This window comes from Argentina silus, assembly GCF_951799395.1.
Source record: "Argentina silus genome assembly, chromosome: 7".
Taxonomy (NCBI): Eukaryota; Metazoa; Chordata; class Actinopteri; order Argentiniformes; family Argentinidae; genus Argentina; species Argentina silus.
The window spans coordinates 1,253,610-1,272,293 of record NC_139661.1 but is presented as its reverse complement, the minus strand read 5'-3'; the positions used below and the strand labels follow the sequence as shown (position 1 = coordinate 1,272,293).

The window sequence follows — 18,684 nt, the reverse complement described above, 5'->3', positions numbered from 1 at the left end:
CTTTCTGGCTATACAGCCGTGATGTTAAACAAAGTCACATGACACTATGACACAAATTAATGAAATCCTCAGATTTCCAAGAAAGAATTTTTTAAAGAATAGCCTACCTGAGATTCCCAAAAAAATATCTGCTTTGGATAATAGATCATACATATGAAACATATAAAATGTGCATAATCATATCAATGAAATTAGTTTTTGAAATTAGTTTTCTTGTATCAGCGTCAGTAAACTTAGTATTTCACAGTATCAAGCCATTCTACAACCTAAACATGTATCGATAATTATGGTTATCATACAGTTAGGGCTATATTTTCAGCTCTCTTTTAAGTCCAAACGCAGGTGTATTGGCAATTTGTGTCGGCAGTAACAGGTGAAATTACCACTGCGCTGGAGTGCTGTTTCTTTTGTGTTCAGGTGGGTGGAGTAGCAGTAATAAATAAAATAAAAGTAATAAAAGAGCCTTGTTTATGACAATTTAGAACAATGAGCCATTTCAGACACACCCCCTAGCACTACCGCCAGCGACTGGATTCATGCTGTTAAAATAGGACCCCTAATCTCATTCCCAGACACATCCGTAATGTCTGGTGGACCAGCATCAAACTTGACTTTCGTTTACAATACAAGGGCAGGGAGGCTCTTCCGGCTGCATAGCCATCAGCCTTCATAGCCTCCCCCCAGTCCCCCAGTGCTCCATAGCCTCCCCCCAGTCCCCGGATGCTTCATAGCCTCCCCCCAGTCCCCCAGTACTTGTGCACCACAAGTTGCTGATTCGAAGCCACGCCTTGCTGTTGTGTGATTCGCTGAAATCTAATAATGACAAATACTTTACTCAGTAAATTCACTCCGAATAAGGCCAGGTTTGAGTCATTGTGATTCCAGGCTTATATGCACAACAGCATGGGGACAAGGTTATCATACTGTAGCTCACAATTAGAAGGACTAATGTATGAAAGGGCCATTACTTTTATAGTAATACTGAACATGTATCAAAATTCCGGCCAGCCAGAAAAAGTTGTGGTTGATGGAGGTGAGGGAAAGGGTGTTTGTCGTTACCATACCCAGCACCGATTGTCCTATCGGAGGGATAAGGAACCCTAGTCCTGGAGGGCTGCATTGCGTGCAGGTCTTTGTTCCAGCCAAGTTGGTAGAGCATGGCGCCAGCTATGCTAAGATTGTAGGAGTGATTCCCGTTGGGGACATATATACAAAACATGGCACACATATATTATAAAGAAAGGCTTCTCTATCTCTTGTTGTATAGAGTGGTGTTGGTGATGGTGAAACCCAGCACTGGTTGTGCTGTAGAGTGGGGTTAGTGACGGTCATACCCAGTACTGGTTGTGCTGTAGAGTGGGGTTGGTGGTCCTGATAGGCTGAGCAGAACCCTCTGGGTCTTCATTGTTCCAGGAACAGAGAGGCAGTGATGCATACTGGGAGTTACTAGCTGACCCCTGATTGGGTGCAAGAAGCCTGTCAAGGATAGGGCTACCAGGGCAGCTGGGAATCAGTGGGGTGACGGTCACCGTGGGAACTGTTGTACTCCTCTGCGGCTGGCCCTGATAGGATGGACTGCTGTGCATGCCTGATGAAGGCTTTGGGGTAACAGGCTTGTGCTTCTGCTTCCTGTTGTGTTGCAGAACGATGACCAGCACCACAAAGATAATGATGAGAAGCAAGAGGGCCAACAGTGGCAAGATGACCATCAGGGGGTTGGAGCGTCTCTGGGGGTAGGACTCCACTCGTACTGGCGTATTCCGAAAGGGAATAGTCTCTCTCCCAATGGTGGGTTTGGCTGTACTTGCTGAGTCATTCCAGTTTGGGTTTCCCCAGCGGTTGCGAGCTTTGAACTTCTGTTGGGTCTTGCTTGGTCGCTGTGTGGAGAGGGGGGAGGTTGACAAATATGGTAAAGCTGTACCAAGCCTGGCTGTTTGGTTCAGAGGTTCAGAAACAGGAATGGTGGTCAGGATGGGACTCTTTGTGGTCCTGACAAGTGCTGGATCATATGGAACGATAATGAACCGGAACTCCCCTTTGGCAGGTTGGATGTTCTCCGCTTTCAGGACAAATGTCAGAGAGTCATTCAACTCTTGCACCCCAGTCATGTTAGCATTTAGCTCAATGGCTAGCCTCTCCTGCCTCACATCTTGAAAGGAGAAAGACTCTACTGGCCCAGTTTTCTTGTCCTCTTTAGGTTTTACACGGACCACATGACCATACTTCGGCTGAGAAACAACTTCAAAGAGAGGGTTGCTGCCACTTAAAATAGCCAGCTCAGAGGCATTGAGAAACCCTATGTTTAGTTTGACTGCAATGCCATTGGGGATCCTTACCCCTTCGTCAAATCTGATCAGGGGTTTGACTGTGATGTTGAGCACCTGCTCCGTCAGATTAGCCTCCGAAGTGAAGGCAGTGAACTCAATGCTGTCTTGGGCTGATGTGAGCGTCACCATGTGATAGAACAGGCTTCCTGTCTGGAGGTCATCCTGCCCAAACTGAGTGACCTCTTGGTTGTCCATGAGGAGCTTGCCATACTGTGGAGGTCTAGTGACCTTGTACTGAATTGTGGTGTTTCTCCCATTGGTCTCTGCAGCTAGATTCTCTTGGGTCAACAAAACCGTAGTCTTACCCTGCTCCAGCATCAGCTCCGTGTTGCTGACCAGAGAGATGGTGATCTCTGTGACTTCAAGGTTGAAGAGTTTGTAGACTGGCTTGTGGTGGCCGTCGGTGACACTGAAATAGAACACCCCAGAAGCAGGACTTCCATCATGGACAAAGTACACCTTTCCGTTATTGATCTGAGCCTGGTTGAAGGCCAGTACTGATTCATTCAGACTTCCTTTAAGCGCCAGGTAGCCATTGTTGGGCTTACTGATCACGCTGTACTGGATTTCCTCAGGTAGGTTATCCAAGTCTTCAACTTTGAGGTTTTCAGGCCTCAGAACAACCGTGTCCCCTTGTACCACTCTCAGATTAGGGGCTTTGGTCTTCAGCACTGGTGGCTGGTCATTCAAAGGGGTGACTGTGATGTTGAACCACTCCTCCACCACCTGGCTGTCCTCTAGAGGGCGCTGTGCCGGCTTGCCCTTGGAGTTCAGCCAGGTGTCGAAGATGAAGCTGTCAAGGGTGGTTTCAGAGTTGTCGTGCCGGTAGGTGATGCCATACTTGTTGAGTATGAACTGTGAGAAGTTTGGTTTCTCCTTAGTGAGGTTCCTCTCGCCCACCACGATGACACCATGCTGGGGCAAGGATTTGACCTGGAACCAGACCTCATGGGTGCTCCGCTGTAGTAAGGGCAGCTTTGTCAAGAGGTTAGAGGCATCCAGCTTGGACTTGTCGATGATGACACTCTCCCCCTCTGTAACCACAGCACCTAGGGGACAGAGAGTGCAGACAATAATCTGTTTCTCAAACTCATTTTATTGCCATTATTCATACTTTTCATTTTGTATTTTATGAGGAATGTATTCACTTCCAGAGACAAGCATGCACCCTTTCAAAATGCACAATTCAATTTCAGAAGATAACATTGCATGTGCCAGTGAATATGACAACTCATTAATAATATAATCATTAATATATTCAGTTATATTGCATTAACAACTGAGGAACCATACCTGTGTTTACAAATAGGAGTGTCTTGCGGTCAGGACCAGCGTTCTCATAAGAGATGTCCATCTTGAAGGTTTGGGTCTCAAGAGAGGCTGGAGGTGATGCCACAGTGAAGGTCATGGAGTCCAAGGCTGCCCATCCCACTGCGTCCACAGGAGCTTGTACATACACAACCTCCCCCTCGTCCACCTGAGGTAAACAAAGACCACAGGTACAAAACCTCACTATCATCCATATTAAGTATACGCAAACAGAGATGAGTGACTTTTGAGTTCATGTCACGCATGGATACGTGTGTACGTTGGATGCAGAAAGGCAGTCATCGTCAGTCAATATCACATAGGTACAGGCTCGCTTCTCACTTAAACAAAACAAAAATGTCCTGTTGTGCAGTTGGGTGCCAGAACAAAAAAGTTCAAGTTCAAGTTCAAAATAAATTCATTTTCACAGGATACCTTCAACCTTTTAGCGCAAACCACCAACAATTTCATATCAGGTAAAAATAACTTAAATTACAAAATTATTGTTGGCCATTTAGCTAGAAGTTGATTTATTTCCATGTATGGATTTTAGCTATAAATACGAGCTTAGGAGGTTAGCAACATTGTTGTTGTCTTTTTTTTTTTTTAAGGTAATTTTTTTGAGTGGGGCAGTCCCACTCTCATATGTTTTTACGTTTTTTATTGGACAGAGACAGTAGAGAAAGACAGAAAGTAAGGAGGAGAGGGTATGGTCCGGATTTGAACCCATGCCGACATGGGCACTGTAGGCCGTGGTACTCGACCACTGGACCACCCCAGGCCACCATTGTTGTTGTCTTAGCTTTGAATAGCCATAACATAAATTCGAATCTAGTGCAAACTAGTCATAATAATTTTCAGACAATTTTACCCACTAAGATGCTTACTGGTAGTCTTTGTGTTCAGTACTAGGCATACTAGCTAGTAGATAAGTAGTAGTAGAAGATTGCTTGCTTGCTAGCCAGGTTTGGTAGCTCGCTAATTTGCTTGCCAATCTCATCTTGCTTTCTAACACTAAGAGGTGGTTTCCCCGACACAGATTAAGCCTTAAGGCTAAATCACACTTTCAATCGAAAATATCATTTGAAGATGCTATTTAGTCTAGGATTAGGCTTAATCTGTGTCCGGGAAACCAGCCCTAAATGTATCATTAGCCACTGAAATCTTGTAGGAGAGGCCTCTATGGACATCGAGAACCTCAGTCAGGACCCTCACATCAGTTAAACCATTTATTTCCTGAAAATGATAATACATTTAAGCTTGGCATAATTGGATGGCTCCGCTCTGTATAGTTCCCTGCCTGAAGTAAAACAACCACAACACACAAGTATACAATATGTAGGGAGCCCAAGGTTTATCAAACCCCCGTAGAAAGGCTACATACAGAACAACCGAGCTTGGGAGGTCGGAGGCTGGGGGTGGTATGACCACACAAATCATACTCCATAAACAGTGCAATATTCACACTGTTGAATGCCATGGAGGAGCATTAATTGGCTGTTTATAGCCTCTGTCCCTTTGAACATGTGATGATGTTTACATATGTATGAAGCCGCTGTCCTGTCACCTGACGGACAGATGTGACATTGACTTAGGGCCAGGGGATCTATCAGGCGTCTAGTGGGCATGCCACAAACACACAAATGTAATTCCAATAGTGGAGTCGGTATTGTTCCTGGCCAAATGAGTCTTTTTTTTATTTTTATAGCCCAGATCAGACAATAGAAGCATTTCCCTTACCTCTATAAAGTCCTGACGTCATATGGAAGAGTCTGAGCCAGAGAAGGAGCGCAGGGATTGTATCAGCACGAGCGAGGCACTGAGAACGAGCATGGAAACCTTATGAACCATGCTAGACTTCGGCGCAAAGTGCTGCAACAATTGAACACTAAAGTACATAAAATCACATTGTGTGTGCAGTTTAGGCCAGTACATACATTATTATTTTGTATATTCTCAATAAAACATGTAGCTATACCGCACGATCATGAATGCAAGACGACACTATAAGAGCCCAATAAAAATGTAATGGTGATTAATTGATTTTAATGATGACCATGACGCATACTAAATAGTTCATTATGACTGTAAAGACACTAATGTTGAAAATGATGAGACTGTTATGATATGTGATATAAATTAAGAATTTGCAAAGGGCATCATTTGATGGCAATCCATTACTTGGTTGCCTAAGATGACTGCGAAATTAAAGAACAATGACATTTAAATTGTTATTATGATTTGGCCTGCTAAAGAGATCAAATGAATAAATGGTGACAGCGATGATTAGGCTGCACAAAGTTGTAATAATTAATGGTGTCCAAGTAATATAATAATGCCTAAATATTTGGAACTACATATCATGTGTATCATAATGTAATTACTGTACTGTAATTGCTAGACAATTTGTCATTGGTCTACCACATTTGCCCCCACAGAAATGTGTGTACAGTATAAAGCTTTGAGAATTGTGTAAATTTCTTTTAATAGTTCAAAATGATCAGTGTCAAAATGCCGTCTAGTTGTGCTTATAATTGTATTAATCGTACTGGGGCCCAATAATATTTTCATGAAAGACGGAACAAACTAAACAACACAGCCGACTGATCTATGGCCTGGCTACTTATAATGCTCAGGTAATTCAGTGTGTCATTTGTTGATGTTGATGAGCTGTGCTAGCAGTAGCCTATTGGTAACGTGAGTAATTGTCGCCTTGAATCTCAAATTGTAGGCACAATTTCATTTGGATGACTAATACACTACTGTGTATTGTATTATTTGTATTTTGTATGCTGCATTGTCATGGAACCGAGCCAAAGAATTTTACTCCCTGCACTCGTGTATGAGACGTAACAATAAACTTGAAACTTGAAAAAATTACTACATGTCGTTGAGTTCACTGAAGTTAGCAGTTCGTTTCTCTCTAATGACACTTGAGTTTGCCAGTCTCCAGGTTTGTGTAAGCCTGAAGAGATAAGAAAAAATACGCTTTAAGTTCTGCAGTAATTTAGTCTTCGACTAAATCCATAGTATTTACATACCTGTTGACACAATTACAGTGAAATGCTATTCAAGGCTTGATAGAACTGAGGGAGGCTGGTATGAGTGTACATCATGAGATGAGATCAAGAACTTGTCAGTCGTGATGGAAGAACTGAACACTTTATTAGGAACACTATACTAATACTGGGTAGCCTCAATTCTTCGTGCCATTGATTCCACAAGATATTGGAAACATTCCTTTGAGATTCTGGTCCATGATGACATGATTGCATCACACAATTCCTGCAGATTTTTCAGGTGCACATTCAAGCTGTGAATCTCCCGTTCTACCACATCCCAAAGGTGTTCTATTGGATTCAGATCCAGTGACTGGGAAGGCCACTGAAGAACACATCATTTTCATGAAACCAGTTTGAGATGACTTTTGCTTTGTGACATGGTCCATTATCATGCTGGAAGTAGCCATTAGGAGATGGGTAAATTGTGGCCATGAAGGGATGCACATGGTCAGCAACAATATTCAAATGTGGCTGTGGCATTCAAGCGATGATTGATTGGTATTAACAGGCCCAAAGTGTGCCAAGAAAACATTCCCCACACCATTACACCACCTCCACCATGAGAAGGTGTACAGGTGTTCCTAATAAAGTTCTTGGTGAGTGTATTAAGAAGGCTTATTTGGCAATTTAAAATTCTGTGATATTTGGACCACGTTTTTTGTGGGATGATAATTTCATTTGGATGATGATATCAAGTTTATAATCACTGTACACATCATGGCTGAAAGTAAGGCTTTCTATAAGTATACTTTACAGTTAATTAATGTCTCAAATTATTACCATTTGAGTCAACTTCGAATGCAGTACTCAAGTTTCTCACATTACCGAACTCCTATAATTTTCTGATTAGGCTACGTCGAGAATAAAATTTGATTTAGTGGGCTAGATCGACAATAAATTGGTTGATGTTGAAATAATATAAAATATTGTGACCATATTGAAACTAAATGCTTGGTATATATTGCCTACTCAAACCGAACTGAAACTAAGAGACCCAACGAAAAACAGGTGAAACACATTTGGTCAGCAATAGAGACCAAAATGATTTTGTTTTACTGATCACTCGCCCTTCTGTGTGTAACAGATTGGAGAAAAAAAAGAAAAAGGGATGAAACAACCCACAGACCACCTCTGGCTGACACAAACCAATCCAACACCATTCACGCGATTGTCATTGATGTAGTGGAGCTTTGCACTGGTAAGAGCCCTTTTCCTCTTAGGTTGAGTCACTGAGTGACAATATCAGCAATGTTTGTAAACACCAAAGGGGTGTATAGTGTATCTATATTTTGGGGAAAAACGCTTGAGTAGCTAAAACACTAAACATCACAACTTTGTTATGTCCTATCAAAAAATACATGAATAATTCAAGACATTTACAATTCATGTGAGCCATTCAGCTAGAAATGTTTTAGTCTCTGGTTGATTTTCAGAATAGAAACATCTTCATAATTCATGGCTTGCATTATGGCATGGTTAAGTGTGTATTAAGTATTTAATCAAGTATTTAAAAAGTTTGAATTCATATCAAGTTAAGTTTCTTTTTGTTTCTCACTATCAACATTGTTTGATTAAATATATGAGGGCAATTGACATCAGGTTTTCAAGAGTGGAACATTTTAAATTAGAATTTGATTTTGATATCAAATTTGATTGAACAGTTCCTGCTCCTACCATAGCTTGTGTGAAAGAGGAGATGTCCACAGTGGAGTTGTCAGCCTGCACCGACACCAGCCTTCCCAGCTTGGGACGACGGATCACACTGAACGTAATGGTGCGGTTGGATGCGTCACTGTTGTCGTTGGTCACCGCTTGCAAATCCTCCTTGGTAATTGGTATTGAAGACCCTTGGTGGGTGTAAAAAAGTGTGTGTAAACAATAGTGAGAGAGTATATGGAAATTCATTATTCATGTATAAATAGAATTACATAGGCATTATGCTTACACTCATGTCAATGACTGAAGGTTGTTATGTCACAGCATAACCTACAACAACCTGTTCAAATATGAACTACAAATTTTTGTACTTGTGCAGATTTGCAATAATTAAGAATGTAACATGTTGTTCTGATTCAGTCTGTATCCCTTACAAAATGTGAAATTACAGTATTATGATGAGTGAACCTCTCTCGTACACTTCACATTGACAATAACAAGGACGAGCGTCTGGCACTCTTAAATGTGAGCACATAGCTTAAAGTCATGTATGGTTGCTTTGAAGTTTCACCCCAATTGACTCCAAATTAGGCAAAACAAGGTCTGAAACAGACAGAGGAATAACCTTTAAAGAATTAAAGTGATACAGCAGACATCACAAAATACTTTATGGCAGCAGCACACAATTACAGTGCAGCACATTACGTCAAGGACAAACAACACATTCAAATGCATGAGTCTCTAAGGTTTTTACTAAGGGATGATATGTATATAAGATAATATCTCCTGAACATGACCGATGAGGAATTCTGATAGCTTTTTGATCCTTCAGATGAATTGTGTGCCATATAACATTACCGCCATTCTGGTGAGAAATGATGGAGTGGGTGGGAAACAGAGGGGAGCCGGATGGGTGAGCACAGTAAGTTTCGTTCACACACCCCCAACCCTCTCTCAAGGGACACTTCCTTCTTGGCGGAGGAGGAGAGCTCATTCTTCTCCATCTTTCATGAGCAGACAGGGGAAATGTGCTGGTGGGCTTTCCCAGCCAAAGGTTGATGCCGTGCCTCCTCCCTCGACGAACCGAGAGATATTTATAGTCTGTGGGTGCTCACCTCTTGATTGCCAGCCATATGTAGATCTTTCATCAATGGGAGAAAGGACACGACTAAATCGGAATCAGATAGAGCCTATTATTCTCTTTACCTCAGAACTAGAGGCACGAACAGACTATTTGTGATGGCCGCCATGATACGTCTAAAAGAAAACCTCCTACAAGGTTGAACCCTTGAGAAGTACAATGTATTTTCCGCTTGTGCGTCACAACCAGAGTTTTCAATTTGTGCTAATAAGGACACGGGCCAACCTACACACTTTTGAAAGTAGCTCCAAAGAATATGAACTGAGAAGCCACAATCAAAACAGTATTTTTGCACCAATAAAACCTTTTTGGAGCAATTCAAACTAAGAACTCACTATGATTCAGAATTACTTAATAGTAGAGTAAATGTATGTGTTGGTGGAAAATTACATGTAGCTAGAGAAACTAGAAGTAGCATTGAGGAAGTTTTTTCTCTCTCTCTCTCTCTCTCTCTCTCTCTCTCTCTCTCTCTCTCTCTCACACACACAAACACACTCACACACAGCTCTTCAACAAATGTGAAAGCTCTTCTCCATGTGAAACCTCAAAGTCATCAGAACTCACCAGGGCCCACCAACTTCATCCCAGTGCCCTGGCTTTCACTCTGGCATTGTGGGGTAATAACGGAGGCACAGACAGTGGCACAACCCCTTGAGTATCCACTCACCCACTGCCAGGAAAGCCCAGTCAACCGTGCCAGCTGGCTGTTAGCTACCCCATCTAACTCACAAACCAGATGCTTTAGCCTTTGCATAGATTGGCTAAGCCTGCTTGCAAACAAAGGCAGGGGCTGGGCCTTCCTATATTTAGCCCTGGGTATCAAATATGTTATATGACTAAACTCTTCCTAAAAAAAGGAATAACTGTATCCTAGTGAAATTCATGATGTATCTGTCTGGGACTTTTTCTGAATTAACGACTAAAAGCAAAGTGGTCTAGTCAGGGTTGGTTCCTCAATAATTAAATCAAATGGATTTTTGACTAAGATTAGGAGGCTTGAATAGATAACAAGGCTACATATCCTTAGAGTGGACAGTAAGAGCAACAGCCATGCCAACTGCTCTCTCTCAATCTGCATTTGTTGCACATGTGTTTATCTTATTCAACCAACATCTAAAAGACCCACACCACATTCAATGAAAAGTTGATGGAGAAAGGGAAGCAACAAGAAGTGAAGAGGAACTAAAATGCAAAGAATTAATCCTAGTTCCTCTTGTATGTCTGTCTCAGAGTGCAAGCACCAACATTTAAAAGACTGAGAGAGAATTCAATGACACACTCTATGAATGACACATATGCCTACTGAAGTGAAACTGTGTTTTTACACTTCTTTCAGACTTCTTGTTTATTTAGCAATACATACTGAGACCTGAAATGCATGTCTATATTAGGAGATGATGAAGCTTGTTCTCAACAGAGATAACAGCTCATACACAGGTAGTTCAATTCATACACAGTTTCGTGCAGAACCAATTCAGGCCTTTGGGATTCATTTATATAGGCTCATCATACTATATCTCAAGGGATAAATTCCATGTTTCACTGATTGTAGGTATAAGGGACAAGAAAGAGTTATGAGAATAGAACTTCAGTCACTTCGTATCAATGCAAATGTATGTATGTATGTATGTATGTATGTATGTATGTTGTGGCCAAGACTTCTGTCAAACAACCGTCTAGAACAAACATAATCAAAATAGTTTTATAATAGGCTACTGTACATTGGGACAGGGTGAGGGGGTAGGAGTACTGTCGGTTACCTGGAAACACCTTGAGGGGCCGGTTCCTCTCGAGGCTTAGGACCAATGCGCTAGCTGTGATGCTGAAGATTTGTCTGGGGGCAAAGTTCACACCGTCGTTGACCTGGAAGTTGAACCCTCCGGACATGGAACCTTTATTGGCAACATAAAGACTACTGGTTACGTTGTGCCCCCAAAACAATAGATTTCAGATCAGTTTTCCAACCCCGGTCTTGTTCCAACATGAACTATTGAGAGGTTAACAATAAAACTGGAACTGAGTCAGTTGTTTAAGGCTCAACGTAGATAGAGAACACCACACAAAGACATCATTAGAATAAAGCTTCCTGAGATTTCTATCCTCTGTATCATTGTGGGGGTGGCTGAGATTCATTACCAAGTGGGCAGGTAATAAGACAAGTATCATAACCTTTACTAGTGGGGCAAAAGAAGAGACGATAAACATCAGAACAGTAAGCAGGGACTTATCAGAGGTACTACACAACATTGTTAACATACCCAGCCTGGCAACTTATGTCAGCATTGCCAGTCTGTTTAACTGTTATGACCCCTAAGCCAGTAGCATAGCTACAGGTAGGCCAAGGCCCAGCCACATAAAACCCAGGCTCACCCAATCACCTTGCTCTATTTGTCAATATTATAATTCACTCATTATATTAATATGAAATGGCACATTTCACATGCAACACTGACTAACCAATGAAATTGGAGCTTGTTGACAGCAGAAAACATTACAACATACAGTGCCCTACATAAATAAGAGGAAGCATTTTGTCTTCTTTTACCTCTATACTCCAACAGTTTGAATTTGAAATCAAACTATTACTATGGGGTCAAAGTAGAGATTCTCAGCTTTATTTCAATGTTTTTTTCTTTCAGATTGATTTCACCATTTAGAAAGTACAACATTTTTTAAACATACTCCCCCCTATTACAGGGCTCCAAACGTATTGGAGAAATCAGATAATGTCCAAATAAAGCAGTCATTTTTAGCATTTGGTCGACAATCCTTTGCATGCAATAACTGCCTGAAGTGTGTGACCCATTGACCCCACCAGACGCTGGGTATATTCTCTGGTGATGCTCTGCCAGGCCTGTACTGCAGCCATCTTTAGTTGTTGTTTGTTTTGAGGTATTTTTGCCTTAAGTTCCTTCTTTAGAAAATTAAATGCATGGTCAATCGGATTTAAATCTGGAGATTGACTAGGCCACACTAGAACGTTCCACTTTTTGCCCTTGAAAACCCCCCTGGTATAGCAGTATATTTGGGGTTATTGTCTTGTATGATGAAGCGCTGTCAAATGAGATTGGAAGCATTTGTTTCAGCAGACAAGAATTCATTCTGCTGAAGACAAGTGAGCCAGTTCCAGTGGCAGCCATACACGCCCAAGCCATAACACCCCCTCCACCATATTAAACAGTTGAGGTGGTATGCCGGGGATTTTGGGCCATTTTTTCCAGAACTAGCGGTTACACCTTGCAATGTAGCCTCTGTAGTTCTGCTGGTGAAGTCTTCTTTGGATGGCAGTCTGAAACATTCACGCCTACCTCCTGGAGAGTGTTCCTGATCTGCTGGACAGTTTTTTTTTTTCTTAATTATGGTGAGCATTCTTCAGTCATCCACTGTAGAAGTCTTCCTTGGCCTACCAGGCCATTTGCTATTGCTGAAATCACCAGTGTTTTTCTTCTTTTGGATGATGTTCCAAACTGTTATTGTTGGCAAGCCTAAGGTTTTGGATATGTTTATGATACTTTCTTTCTGATTTCTCAGCCCAATAATGGCGTCCTTGACTTGCAGTGACAACTCTTTGGTCTTCATGTTGGCAAGAATCAATATAAGACATTGACAGCTTTCTTATGCCAGCACAAATGATGTGACGGAACACACCCGACTAACCAGAAACACCTGTCAAGCGAATTGTCCCATTACTTTTGGTGCACGGAAATAAGGGGACTATATATACTGTTGTCATTTCCAAATGATTAAACTAATATGTACAAATATGTACTAATATTTATTTCAAATCTAAACTTTTGGAGAAAAGAGCCAAAAAGAGAAAAAAATGCTTCACTGTCCCATTACTTACACAGAGCACTGTATTTCACAGGGCACCAAAAACTTAAGGACCCCAAACTGATCTTAGATCAGTGTCTAGGGCAACAAAAAAGGCTATAAGACATATGACTTACCTTTATGCACAAACAGTAGCTGACCCTGCTCTACGTGGGCCTGTGTGAAGTTCAAGACAGGCCTCATGGGGGCGCTCTTGAGAGCCAGGTGGCCGTTGCTGGGCGGAGTGATGATGAACGTGAGCTCCTCAGCGAGTGTGTCCTTGTCCTGGACGTTCAGATCCTCAGGCCTCATCTCTGTGACCGAGCCCACCCACACCTGGGGACCATAACATGTAGATATAACACACATCAATATTAGAGCACACAGCAACATAAATAATGACAGTAGACATCTTTAGGAGAACACACTGTACACAAATCAAAGGTAAGTAAGCTAAGTGTAGTAGTAAGTAAGTAAGCCCACCTAGTATGTGAAGCCCTCTTCGACTGGCTTAGATCAGAGAACTGCTTAGAACTGATTAGAATTGCTTGTAATTGGTTCCAGAACTACCTAACTAACTCATAGAACTCAATGTATTGTGGCTGACTGTTTGCAATTCCAGTTCTAAAGTACCTCAAGGTTCCATTTAAGGACCGGTGCTCTTCACTATTTATATTACCAATATTGGTTCCCTTGTAACTAACTGTAAATTACACCTGTAAGCCGATAACATAATTGTTATTGCTTCCTCGATGCAGCAGGCTATGGACCATCTGCAGGCTGCCTTCGACTTAATTCAGAAATTGCTCACCAACCTAAAATTTGTTCTGATTTGTTCAGACTAAATATGTTGTGGCAGCCGGCTGGGAGTAAGGAGGGGTATGGTATTTTGGTCTATATTGACATGAGAGCATCACGCAGTTGCTGCAGATTTGTCGGCTGCACATCCATGCTGCAAATTTCCCGTTCCACCACATCCTAAAGGTGCTCTATTGGATTGAGATCTGGTGACTGTGGAGGCCATTGGAGTACAGTGAACTCATTGTCATGTTCAAGAAACCAGTTTGAGATGATGTGAGCTTTGTGACATGGCGCGTTATCCTGCTGGAAGTAGCCATCAGAAGATGGGTACACTGTGGTCATAAAGGGATGGACATGGTCAGCAACAATACTCAGGTAGGCAGTGGCGTTTAAACGATACTCAATTGGTACTAAGGGGCCCAAAGTGTGCCAAGAAAATATCCCCCACACCATTACACCACCACCACCAACCTTTGAGTTACTGTTGCCTTTCTATCATCTCGAACCAGTCTGGCCATTCTCCTCTCACCTCTGGCATCAACAAGGCATTTTCGCCCAGAGAACTGCCGCTCACTAGATATTTTCTCTTTCTGACCATTCTCTGTAAACCCTAGAGATGGTTGTGTGTGAAAATCCCAGTAGATCAGCAGTTTCTGAAATACTCAGACCAGAAACTGAGACTCTCCACTTATGGATTAATTTCTGGTATGACAAGACCTCATTGGACAACAGCAATAGCAGATCAGTTCTCCAAGCTGGGTACACTTTTATAATAATTTAAAACATTTAGAAAATTGATTGATTAACAACAACAATATTTCATGATAATTGTCTAATACTGTAATAATGTCTCTATAAAATGTCTCTATAGTCCAATGAGTGACCGTTTATAGACAACAGTGTCTAAAATACTGTATTTTCCATATCATAACAGGAACAAATAAACACATATTTAGGAGAAGTCACTTATATAACATAATCAACTTTCCTTTCTCAACTAATCCTTCCTCAAGGATCTTGGAGTGGTGGGCAATTGCAAATTTTACCAAAAAATGTACAGATTTAGTTGTTAATGTATTACAAGTTGAGATAACAATCTTATTTTAAACAGTAACCACAGCTCTCTTGAGAACCATATCCATAATATGTATTGTGGTTGCAGTGAGCCACCTTGTGGACACATAAAATCAAGTACCTTTCCCAAAGCAAAGAAAGACACATATCAATTGTGAGCCTATTGTCTTTTCATTAATGTTTGTGTTTGAATGATTATATGTAACTAATTGACAAAAACATATTGTTTTAATATAGATTCATTTTAAAAAGTACTTTGCTAATCATAAGCTCCACTCTAACCCATGAGCCAAGGTTTAATCACTTCTCCCCAAGTTAGGTTATAGTTGTAGTTAAATTAACTGTTGAAGGCAGGCATGAGAGGGTGAGAGGGTCTGGACAGCTGAAAGGAATTCAAGGTATTTGGGGCAAAGCACTTCATCAGAAAAGAAAGCTGTACTTCAGCCACTTTGAACAGCTGGACTTCTCTCAACTACTGCCACTCAACCCTGCAGTGTGCAAGTCAAGTCATATCCAACAGATGGACAGGTGACTGTTAATGCTAACAGTCCTATATGACAAGTTTAGTAGTATAATGCAGACTATTGCAGAATGAAGCCAATACGATAACTACAATACTACTCTCTAACCATATAAAAATTAAACTGAATGTTCCAATATCCATTTCTTACATAAAGTCAACAGTCTCTCCATTCTTTTTCAGAATATATTTGAATAGAGATAGCTGGATGACTGATACCAAAATTAAGTTGATACCAAATACTTAAATACAGTTAACTCCACTACCCCTATTGGTTTGTCCACCCTATCAGTCTGCAAAGCAGGCTGGGAATCTCTCAGTGTCTGACAGTGTCTGTTTTGGGCTCCTAACCAGAGGTGACTCTCCTCCACATAACTTGCATATTTCCCCTCCCACCAGCCAGCCATGGCCAGTCCCAGCACTGCCCACATGAAAGATATTCAACACTGAGTCATGATGAGCAGCTAATAAAAAAAAGAAATAGGGTTTAAATATAGTGCATCATACACTCACCCGAAGGACCCTGTTGGCTGTAATAACAGGAGGCTCGTCGTTGACAGCTGTAACATGGATGTATACTGTCCGGGGTGAGCTCTGCTTTCGCAGGCCTGTATCATTGGCGATGACAGTGAAGTTGTCATCTAAGGTCTCGCTGCTGTCATGGACGTAGTAAATGAATTCCTGCTCCACCTAGGGTCATGAGGAGAGTAAAAAAGAAAAAGAAAAAGGATATTGATAGCTTCAACTGAGACTGAAATTCATGGCCTCAATCACAACAAAGAAAGCCTTATGTTTTTTTAAGACACAGGTATAGATTGTTCTCTAATATTGTCCACACAAATCTAAACATGGACATCACCAAAGACTTTTTGACATATTTTCAAATAACAGTAATATAAGATTTTCATGCGGCATATGTTAATATAATGAATGAATATACAGTGCCTTGTGTATTCAATGGGACAGTGAAGCATTTTTTGGGGGGCTCTATTACACTAAAAAAACTTGGATTTTATATCAAACTGTGAGGTTAAAGTAGATATTCTCAGCTTTTATTTGATGGTACTAATTTTACACTTTTTATGCATAGTCCCCCTATTTCATGGTACCCAAAAGTAACTGGACAATTGGCTTGACAGGTGTTTGTGGTAAGTCAGGTGAGTTCCGTCACATCATTTTTGCAGGCATAAGAGACCCGTCAATGTCTAGTATTGAATCTAGGCTTTGCGTTTGCCTTTGTAGTCTGCTATTGGTGCCTTTCAACATGAGGACCAAAGAGGTGTCAATGAAAGTCAAGGGAGCCTTCATTAGGCTGAAAAAAACTGAAAATAACTATCAGAAACATAACCAAAACCTTAGGCTTGCCAAAATCAACAGTTTTGAAAATCATTAAAAAGAAAACAAACAGGCTGGTAGGCCAAGGCGGACTTCTACAGTGGATAACCGAAGAATGCACTCCATAATTAAGAAAAACCCCAAAACAACTGTCCCACTGGTCAGGAAAACTCTCCAGGAGGTAGGCGTGAATGTGTCAGAGACTACCATCCGCAGAATATGTCACTAGCCGAACTACAGACGCTTCACTTCATGGTGCAAACCACTAGTTATCCGCAAAAAGGTAAAAGCTAAAAAGTACCTAAAAAGCCTGCAGAAGTCTAGAAACAATCTTGTAGACAGACAAGATTAATATTATCATGTACTGTGATAAGTGATTAGAAAGAAGAAGTGGAAAGTTTGGAGAAAAAAACAATCTGCCCAAGATTTACAGCATACCACCTCATCTGTGAAACATGGTGTAGGGGTGTTAAAGCTGTATAGCTGCCACTAGAACTGGCTAACTTGTCTTAATTGATGATGTAACTGCTGACTGCAGCAGCAGAATATATTCTGAAGTGTACAGAACCATCTTGTCTGCTTGAGTACAAGCAAATGCCTCCAAATTCATTAGATGGCGCTTCATCATACAGTAAGACAATGGCCCAAAACATACTGTCATAGCAACTAGGGAGTTTTTCAGGGCCAAAAAGTGGAAGGTTCCTGACTGGCCAAGTCAATCTTCACATTTAAATCCAATTTAATATGCATTTCATTTCCCGATGATAAGATTTTAGGCAAACATACCTCAAAAGAAAAAACAACTTCAGGCAGTTATTGCACGCAAAGGATTGTCAACCAAATACTAAACATGAGTGCTTAATTTGGACATTTGATAAATCTGTCCTATCACTTTTGGGTAAACTGCATAAAGTGTGTTGTAATTTCTGAATGATGAAATCGATGTGTACACAAATACCATCAAATAAAACTGAGAATCTCTACTTTAACCTCACAGTAATTGAACTTTTCAAGTGTAGAGCCAAAAGGAGAAAAAATGCTTGACTGTCCCATTACTTATTACTTACTGTATTTGAAGAAAAATAATGCGAGAATTGCTCACCTGTCTCCTGGTGAAAGATGTTATGGGTAGACCAGGGTAGCGTGAGTGCTCAATGTAGCCATTCTGTGGAGGTTCAAACACACTATACAGGAAGTTGAGGCCAGAGAAGTGACGATTGGTGACCCTGAGCACTTCCTGAGTCAAAGCCTTGGAGGCACCCTCTTTCAGAGTGAAGTTTGACACCTGGAGTGGGATGAGGCAGGGGATGATGTCAACAGACATCCTAATGCCACTGACCGCCGTGACCCCGTTGGTGGCGTCTAGGAAGAAGGTGTCGTTGACTTGATCAGGTTTCACCTGCATGTACTGTATGTTGCCAGAAATTATGTCGAGCTGGGAAAATGTCTGAACAGGGGTCTGTTCCGATCCAATATAATGCTCTTCAACTTTGTCAAAGTGTTGAAGGTAGCCATGGATGGGGGCCACCTTCACTGTGAATACAATCTCTGATGGCAGGTTGTCCTCATGCGTGACCTGGAACATTGATCAGAGCATATTACCATTTTTAAGTTTGAGATGTTTGCAATGTCACCATGTTTTACATT

The 18,684-nt window shown here is 41.3% G+C and overlaps 1 protein-coding gene across 1 annotated transcript in view; it reads right to left on the bottom strand.

The window, feature by feature from the left end:
* Positions 1-741: 741 nt before the first annotated feature.
* cspg4ba (chondroitin sulfate proteoglycan 4ba) overlaps positions 742-18,684 on the bottom strand; it is a gene marked incomplete at its 5' end in the record, with an annotated part of 32,913 nt that continues 14,970 nt past the window's right edge. The window contains 7 exons of the mRNA XM_083672865.1: positions 742-3,376; positions 3,621-3,804; positions 8,372-8,544; positions 11,255-11,386; positions 13,445-13,643; positions 16,216-16,392; positions 18,140-18,613. Of these exons, the coding sequence (XP_083528991.1) occupies positions 1,329-3,376; positions 3,621-3,804; positions 8,372-8,544; positions 11,255-11,386; positions 13,445-13,643; positions 16,216-16,392; positions 18,140-18,613 (3,387 nt within the window). The 3' untranslated portion in view covers positions 742-1,328. The remainder of the gene's footprint in view (positions 3,377-3,620; positions 3,805-8,371; positions 8,545-11,254; positions 11,387-13,444; positions 13,644-16,215; positions 16,393-18,139; positions 18,614-18,684) is intronic.